Source organism: Petromyzon marinus, chromosome 43, assembly GCF_048934315.1.
Source record: "Petromyzon marinus isolate PM22_M1 ecotype Great Lakes invasive population chromosome 43, UKy_Petmar_22M1.pri1.0, whole genome shotgun sequence".
NCBI lineage: Eukaryota > Metazoa > Chordata > Hyperoartia > Petromyzontiformes > Petromyzontidae > Petromyzon > Petromyzon marinus.
In genome coordinates, this window is record NC_133709.1 from 1,744,493 (window position 1) to 1,754,155 (window position 9,663).

Consider the following 9,663-nt stretch of genomic DNA (forward strand, 5'->3'; position numbering starts at 1 on the left):
GTTTCTCCCGTAACGCCACATATGCTCATTCATCATCATCATCGCTGCTGCTGCTGCTGCGTCCGATGTATTTAATTAACGCGCGAGCCGCACAGCGCGTGATTCAGGTGGTGACTGCGCGTGCGTGACTCGGGGGTGACTGCGCGTGCGTGACTCGGGGGTGACTGCGCGTGCGTCACTCGGGGGTGACTGCGCGTGCGTGACTCGGGGGGTGACTGCGCGTGCGTGACTCGGGGGGTGACTGCGCGTGCGTGATTCAGGGGGTGACTGCGCGTGCGTGACTCGGGGGTGGCTGCGCGTGCGTGACTCGGGGGTGACTGCGCGTGCGTCACTCGGGGGTGACTGCGCGTGCGTCACTCGGGGGTGGCTGCGCGTGCGTGACTCGGGGGTGACTGCGCGTGCGTCACTCGGGGGTGACTGCGCGTGCGTCACTCGGGGGTGACTGCGCGTGCGTGACTCGGGGGTGACTGCGCGTGCGTGACTCGGTGACCTAGGATGCGCCTGCCTACGTGACTCGCGGCTAACAACCAAACGGCGGAGCAGCAATACAAAATAAACCTCCTAACATTGTTCGGGGTAGACGTGGGGGTGGGTAGGTGGGTGGGTGGGGGCGAGGTGGAGGGGGGGTCAGGGTGGGGGGGTATTGGTGATTTTTTGTTGTTGGCCAGGAGGCTCCTCGACAGAAGCCACGCGTGTCGTCTTAGCGTGCTCGCCTATATAAGGGGAACACATTTCGCTTTGTGGAGCCGCAGCCTCTCTCTCTCTCTCTCCTCTTCTCTGTGCCTCTTCAATTCGTTTCGTTCCAAAGTCGCCGCAGCAGCAGCAGCAGCTGTAGTCATGAGTGCCATCGTGGACAGCGGTAGCGCCCCGGCTCTGAGTGGGGACGAGAAGGCGGCCATCAAGAGCACGTGGCCCTCCGTGTTCGCCAAGGCTGAGGACGTCGGCGCAGAGATGCTCTCCAGGTAAGGAGGTCGCTTGCCCGGGGGCGGCCGGCCGGGCGGGCGGGCGGGCAACGATCGATACGGCTTCGAACGTCCACAATGAGCATCGTCATTCTTCCTCGCGTCGTTATAATGGTCATCGTCGTCGTTGTGTAATCGACGCAAACAATTCGAATGCAAACGCGTCTAAGGTGTCCTCGTGTTCGAAAGAGAGAGAGAGAGAGAGAGAAAAAAAAAACGATGGCCTTTCATGTTGTTGCTGTTTTGTCGCTGTTATACATTGTTCGCTAAATGCGATGCCCGCGTTGTGGGAATTGCTGGCACTTAGGGACCTGGTTTGTCCTTTGAGGTGTTTGTTATATGTATCTATTACCCATATCCCCCTAGGCAGTGAGCGTTCACGTGGTTGAAATAGGGGCACTCAATCAGTCATCATCATCATGCAGGTGAAGTCGTGTCCGTCACGGGCGCCACTCACGGGAACGCTACTCCTCAAGCTCACGAATCGTGGCCTCCGCGCGGTCTATCCTTTCATGGCTGAGCAATCGGCATGAAGTGCCCTCATTTGAATGTGGAGTGGGGTCTCTTGTGGACGTGCAGAGAGGGGGCCACGGGAAGAGACAGGGGGCGAGAAGCCCACGAATAACCCACCAGCCCCGATAACCCAAATATTCCAAACCGCGTGTCAAACATTAAAGTTCGGATTTTCGGTCTGCTACCGTCAATAAATTTTGTTTACGTTTAATGTAATCTTAATTTGCGTGCGTGTCTGCTATTTACGGTCTTGCATTTGCATCGCGGTTGCGTTGTTGAGTCGGTGACCCCCGACTGTCTGCTACGATTGAGAATCCCCAGCCGTGTGCTTGTCAGAATTGAGAGTCTTTATTTTGACTGCAGGAGGAATCCGATCAGCCGCAAAGCTCTTAATTTGTTTTCTCACAGGTATCTAGTACGTGGTTAGAGCCTTCGGTTCGGCCTCGGTGGGAGGGTGAGGGGGGGGTACAAAGGGCTCCGCAGTCTCCATGGGGCCTCTCCCTGGTTCGCCAGAATTCAATACCCAGTGCCGGATGAAGCGAGTGCGGGCTCTGTAGCAAAAATTATAAAGGGGCTTTAAATAAAAAAAAACACGTAAATATTCAAACACATAAATTATTAACTCGCATAGTAAAGTAATTCTATGTTTTCATTTGCTATGCAGCCAGATAATACGACAAATTGCTAACCGTAAACACCCAGTCGATCATAAAAGTTGAAGGCAGTATAGTACTATAGTAATAGAGCAAGTGCATAATCACTGAACCGGAATTGATAGCTTGAAAGCGTTTCGCGCGGGTTCCTTGAAAGTGCGGGGCCCGTAGCTGCTGCATATGTAGTCGCTACTACATATGTAGTAGCTACTACACGTGTAGTAGCTACTACATGTGTAGCTACTTTTGCTCCTAGGAAAATCCGGCACTGGTCAGCACTGGCCCCGCTAGATGCCCACCTTCTCCAGGGGCGCTCTCATTCACTTACTGAACTAAACCGTTTTGTTTTCTTGTTATTTAACCGCTGAGCTACATAGCTCTAGCTGAGAAGCGACCAGGCTATCTCGCAGTTGATCAGAGGCTCAACGGAAGCGGACGTTTATAGCAGCCGAATACGCTAAAGAGATACGTTGATTCTAAATGTGGAGGGGGGAAAAAAGCCGTAGGACTCGGAGACAAAATCTACGCGACCACAGGGAGAGGAGAGACCGCAAACTCCACATATACAGCAGGCGTCGGGGTCGGGATCGGGATCGAACCCACAACCTCCTGCACACCAGGCGAGGTAGTTAACATCTCCTAACTACCACGGCGCCCTAACTAACATCGCCGCCACCACCACCACCACCACCGTCATCATTGCAGATTCATCAGCAGCAACGCGGACGTGAAGAAGTACTTTCCCAAGTTCAAGGACATCTCGTCGCAGGCCGAGCTCAAGTCGTCGGCCAAGGTGCGCGATCACGCCAAGCGCATCATGGCCTTCATCAACGATCTCGTGGACAACATCGACAACGCCGGCGCGCAGACCGCCAAGCTGCACTCGCTGAGCGCCGAGCACGCGGAGAAGTTCAAGGTGGACCCGCAGTACTTCAAGGTGCGCGCGCGCTCTCCTGCTGCACGACTGCTATGCGCTAACAAAACCCCGCAAACTAGGCCCTTGCACACCGCCACACCGCACCCCAAACACACCGCACACTGGACCCTGCACAATGCAAAACTGCACCCTGCACACCGCCACACTGCACCCCAAACACACCGCACACTGCACCCTGCACAATGCACACCGCACATGCCCTCTGCACACTGCGACCCAAACACACCGCACACTGCACACCGCACACCGCACCCTAAACACACCGCACACCGCACTATGCACGTGCACTCTGGACCCTGCACTCTGGACCCTGCAACGCGCGAACTGCAATCGCCGGATCGCATTTGACAAAACAAAAAAAAATACTTTGTCGACCAAAATGTTTCGTCACTAACGTCGTGAACAAAATTGAACACTGGAAGAAAAACCCTGTGGTAAAAATAAATATATATTTACCCTGACTAAGTTACATGTAGCGTGCACAACATATAAATGTTCAGTCCGATATTAAAACACGGCTGAGAGTGTTCGTTGAGATTTAAAAAAATGTGTTTGTTGTTGCTTTGGCAGCGTGGAGCTGTAAAACTTGTTATTATTTCGGCACAGACATATTTATTTATGTAATATGGGTGCTTGCACTGGGGGTAATCTCCTTAAATTAAGATCGTGATCGGGTAACAATGTCTGTGCATCCTTCCTACCAACACCGCTAAGTGATTTGGATGCCACCCCGCGGCCCATTTGTGAACATCCCGTAGACAGTGAAACATTGACCAGCGGTTCATCCCCCGACCAGCAAGCCACCGATGTACGATTACTAAATTATCTGCATTGTAAGGCGCTCCGCAAAGTAAGCAGTCAGTTTGGTGGCCTATTTAAAGTTGTTTTGTGGGCTATTTTTTGCTCTGCTATGCTACAGCGCCTTGTGACCCGCAGGTAAAGGGCACTCTAGCAGTGTAAAAGATTATACAAATATGGTCAGTCTTACATTAAAATAGGGGGGGGAGGGGGGGGTGTTGCGTCTTATAATCCGGAGAATACGGTAACACGGTAACACGTGATTGCTGGCCGGAAGCCGCACATTCGTCAAGGCGTCAAACTGGATGTGAGACATCAACATCACGGTTCCACCTTGACCCTCATCCTGACCCCGACCCTAGCCGTGACCCTAGCCGTGACCCTAGCCGTGACCCTTGCCGTGACCCTAGCCCTCACCCTCACCCAACGCGGGCCAATGGCTTCACGGAGCCAGGCGGCAACCACGCCGGCGGTCGGCTGTGTGGCCCCCGTGTGCACCCCCCGTGTGCGGCGGCCCTGACCACGGCCCACCGCTCCCCTTGCTCGCAGGTCATCTCCAACGTGCTGCTCGACATCCTGGGCGAGACCTTCGGCGCGAGCTTCAGCGGCGCCACTCGCTCGGCCTGGATCAAGCTCCTGAGCATCATCTGCATTGGGCTGCGCTCGGCTTTCTAAGCGGGCGCTCCCCCCTACCCCCCCCCCCCCCGCTTGACCCCCTCCCTTCCCCCCCATCAACCCCCTCCCCCCACTCCGTACTCTGCGGGTTAACTCGGCGGCACACCTTGGGGGGAGGGGGGGGGGGCAGAGCGAATGGTGGCAACATTGAAACGATCGTAGCGACGAAGAGCGGTGCGTGGGGTTTGTCCCGCCGTGGCGCGATGAGTTCTCGAGATTCGCGACCTCGTTGTGGGGGTGTTGTTTGTTGTTGTTGTTGATGTCGCTCGGCACCACATTGTCGCCTGCTGAGCTTAAACGCATCGGAGGGCGCGACCGTGGCACCGGGCGGACGGACGGTCGCCCGCCCGCCCGCCCGCGCAATTAAGTTTTGGCGGGAATGAAGTTAATAAAAGAAAGTTAACGAAATAAAGTCGATACAATAAAGGGGTAGCCCGCTTAGCGGAGGTGTCGCTCAATGCTGCCGCAGTCGCTCACCGCAGGAGGCTGCCGTCGGCAAAAGAACAAAGAGAGACAACAACCGGCCCGTGGCCACGCCGCAATTGTTTTTTTTTTCAAAGAAATGAAAATCAACGTGGAAATGAAATCGCTTTGCTCGTTCACCCCCCCCCACCCCAACCCCCAATGTTGTGACGCCGCCGCTTAGGATTCGTGAGACGGCGGTGGCGATGTCGACGATTCAACATCGCGCCAGTCGCTTTTTCTCACACGGGGCGGCCCATGACCCCAAATGTATTCGTTTAAGTCTCCGATTTGTCGCTTAAATAAAGAAGTAGGATAGATGACGTTACTCTGTCACTGGTTATCCGCGACAGGCGCTGATTTTGGAACTTGGCACGGGTAAAAATGTTCAGCGTTAAGCGAGAATATCCGTCCCTTGAATACTTGTGATATTGCCGAAATCACTCCATACACATTAGAGAGCCACGCACCACACAAGTCATATGCTTAAGCATGCTTTCATTATATTTTTGTACACTAGTGATCCTAGTCTATGTAGGCAAAACATTCTGAGAAATGCCCGCTTAAGGCGTCGCCTTCTGCGTTGGTAAACTTACACACGGTTGGATAAACGGAACAAATTCGCTTCAAATGCGCCCGACGATGGCTCTCAAAAGCCGCGTACACTATCCCCGGCGCCGCTGCGTGTTTTCGTGACTGCGCCCACCGAGGCAGCCGCTGTTTCGTGGGGCGATGTTGTGGAGTGGGGCTCGTATCAGGTTCCTGAGCGGGCATCCTGACTCGCCCCCCCCCCATCCCGCCCTGGCCGTTTCTCAGCTCACTAATTAAAGCGACCGTCTGCGGTCACATCAGCACCACCCACGGTGTCTCAGCTACCTCACTTTTGTGTCATTTTTTAAATCAGGAAATTAACGTGGGGGGCATTTCTTCTCCCCGAGCCTGTGGGGCAGAGTTGTTGGCAGACTCCAGTCCTCGTGACCCCCCCCCCCCATCCAAAGGCCATCCACGATTCCGTCTTTCCGCCTTTTGCCAATATACTCATCGAATGCAAATCCGGCATTTCCACGTTGCACGCGCCCGATGATTGTTTAAACACGTGCCACGTGACGCTCTCGGAAATGGACGCTGCCTGCGTCACGCGGAACACGTGTACACAGACAAAGATCCCCCGTATAGCCTTAACAGACTGTTGGGGCGCGTGTGTGTGTACAAACACACACACGCGCACACTGAGATCTCAATCTTCACTTGAATCGGCTGTATTTAGGCAGACAGCGTTAATTTCTGAACGTGAGACGTGTTTAACAATCATCGGGCACGTGCAGCGTGGGGCGAGTTCATTTGTATTTGAATGGGGGGGGGGGGGGTAAATCGGTGAATGCGGAAAGACAGTGCGTGGTGGTGGTGGTGGGTCTCCAGGACCGAAGTGTGGGACAGCCTGCTATGGGTCATATTCTCATCTTGACGGCGGCAGTTCATTTTTGTCAAGATTGCTTTTTGTTTTTGCCGAAACCTGCGTATGTCTCCATCGTTGAACACGGGGGAGGGCGATGGTAATATTGATACGTCCACCAGACTGACGGCATACTTACTGCCCGTCCGTATCGTAAGACATACTTTCTTAAAGTGTAATGTGAAACGGGGCGATTCGAAGGCCATGCGGTCTTGACTCACGCCGCGGGCTTCCACGCGGTCGCGGTAATGTCGCCAGCGTCGCCGCGTGCACCTCTCGACCAATCAGGGAAGAGCTACCGCAGAGCAACGGCTCGGCCAATCACGGCACCGCGCCCTCCGTGGGCAAGCACATCGATAGAGAATCGAGCCACACAATGCCCCTGCAGAGTATAGAACAACACAACGCCTGCTTTGTTTATTTGCTTCATCTCTACCGGTCCGCAGTGTTCTTCTTTTTACGGCATTCATGGGGGGAGGGGGAGTGGGATTTAAATTTGTTAAAAAGCACAGAATGACGCAAAGCAATTCCTACTCGGCGATTGTAATTGCACAGGCGGGTGTTGGGTGGTAGAGATGTAGAGTGATGTAGTGTGCATCTCGTGGCATGTGCGTAACGGGTGGCTTCTTCTTGACTGCGGTGTTTTTGCTTTTTTTTAAATAATAAATTCGGTCATCCGGGGCGTCAGCACGGCACGGAGGTGATAGGAGCAACCGTACCACTCGCCAGAAGTCACACCACGACTTTGACACCACTGCCCAACACTGCAACATCGCCAAATAACGCGTTCACTAAAGATGAGACACCTGGCTGAGTTTTAACGTCACAATTCAAACTGAAACTCGCGGAGTTCATCCGATGGTAACTCTGCATTTTATGACGCATTTAATCCAGTGTGCATTTTTCAAAGTCACCATCCGTACAGAGTTGGGGGGGGGGGGTTTGTGTATTTTTACTCGCTGTGACAATGTACTCACAATGTTGACCATCATACTTAGACATTTACGCATCCTTTTTTAATATATATCATATTGCTAGTAATGTAGTTATTCGTAGAAATGGTGAAAGTTTTTACACGAATTTACCTTCTTTTTTTTAATCCTCAGCATTATCTGCAGACGTACGAGACAATTCAAATGTCCACTCGGTTTGTTTTTTTGTAGTCGAATGAATTTAATATCACGCCAACATCGCGAGCGCAAATATAACCGATGGTTTTTGTGCGCGAAGCACAAACTTGCCGACACGAATTACGAATCACGCGGTGTATTATATACGGACTGCACTATACTACACACACATCCAACACACACACATTCAACACACACACACACATCCAACACACACACACATTCAACACACACATCCAACACACACACACATCCAACACACACACACACCCAACCCACACATCCAACACGCACATCCAACACACACATCCAACACACACACACACATTTAACACACACACACATCCAACACACACACATCCAACACACACACACATCCAACACACACATCCAACACACACATCCAACACACACATCCAATACACATACATTCAACACACACATCCAACACGTGCGCGCGCACACGCACGCGCACTTCCATCAAAATAATCGTCATCATCAAATCCATTTTCAGTCCACTGTTGGATGAAGGTATTTTATGGTTCGCATCTGAAAGCACGACAGCCAGTTTCTGTTGCCAAAGCGGCGAGTTTCAGGACTTGGGGGAACTTTGCGACCGCTGTGAGCCAACTTCGCTCCGGGTGGTTCACAGTGGGAGCTTGCGATGGTCTCATTCTATCGGGTTCATTGTCCGGCTCGCCTCTAAGTGTAATAATATACACGCAAGTACACGCGCATTGGTATGCTGTGTTATTTACTGACACACACTATGCACACACACGCATAGGTCTCGTCCATCCACTGGACGCATCTGGGCCCAGCGAAACGTGGTGGCTCGCTCAGGTGAAAGGCTGCCACCTAGAATGCATAGCCCATACATTTGTAATCTTAGCAAGACATTTTTAACAAAGTTAGATCAGGGAATTAACAGAATCCTATACTTTGTTTTGTTATAACCTCTAGAAGGTGTGCTTATAGTATTATATAAGTTATGTTCATAGTCTTATATAAGCATTGACGCACGCACATTCACTCGTACTTGCTACTCGTGGCACATTGGTTCACAGACGTACACACACACACATTCAAGCGATTCACACACACACACATTCATTCAAGCGATTCACACACACACATTCATTCAAGCGATTCACACACATTCATTCAAGCGACACACACATTCATTCAAGCGATTCACACAGACATTCATTCAAGCGACACACACATTCATTCAAGCGATTCACACACACATTCATTCAAGCGACACACACACATTCATTCAAACGACACACACATTCATTCAAGCGATTCACACACACATGCATTCAAGCGATTCACACACACATTCATTCAAGCGATTCACACACATTCATTCAAGCGACACACACACACATTCATTCAAGCGACACACACACACATTCATTCAAGCGATTCACACACACATTCATTCAAGCGATTCACACATTCATTCAAGCGACACACACATTCATTCAAGCGACACACACACACATTCATTCAAGCGACACACACACACACATTCATTCAAGCGATTCACACACACATTCATTCAAGCGATTCACACACACATTCATTCAAGCGACACACATACACATTCATTCAAGCGACACACACACACATTCATTCAAGCGACACACACACATTCATTCAAGCGATTCACACACACATTCATTCAAGCGACACACATTCATTCAAGCGATTCACACACACATTCATTCTTTCAAACGAGTTCAAAACTGGGGGAAATTTGTCCTCGAGACGGCGAAAAAAAACGTGGGTGCAGGGTGCAGCGTGCAGGAGTAGTCTCGAGCGACGTTGTTCATCGCAAGGCCCGGGGGCCACTAGCGGCCCCTTGTGGCCTTTAGTGCGGCCCCTGACGATACACAAAGAGTGAGAACACCCCCAGCACCATCATCATCATCAGCGCGCTGCTGTCAAACTCCCCACTGGGTTCGAACGTGTGGCGACTCTCACAGAGTGACGATGTCTTATCGGTGAAAGTGCCCCCACCGCCCCCTCTGAGAATGGGTGAAGAACACTGCCGGCCTAGGTGATGGCACGA

At 51.9% G+C, this 9,663-nt stretch overlaps 1 protein-coding gene across 1 annotated transcript; it reads left to right on the forward strand.

The window, feature by feature from the left end:
* Positions 1-714: 714 nt before the first annotated feature.
* Positions 715-8,320, forward strand: LOC116951420 (globin-1-like). The gene is made up of 3 exons (XM_032969989.2): positions 715-962; positions 2,834-3,065; positions 4,413-8,320. The coding sequence occupies exons 1-3, from the start codon at positions 838-840 to the stop codon at positions 4,536-4,538; spliced, it is 483 nt and encodes a 160-aa protein (XP_032825880.1). The 5' UTR covers positions 715-837; the 3' UTR covers positions 4,539-8,320.
* The last annotated feature ends 1,343 nt before the right edge of the window (positions 8,321-9,663 follow it).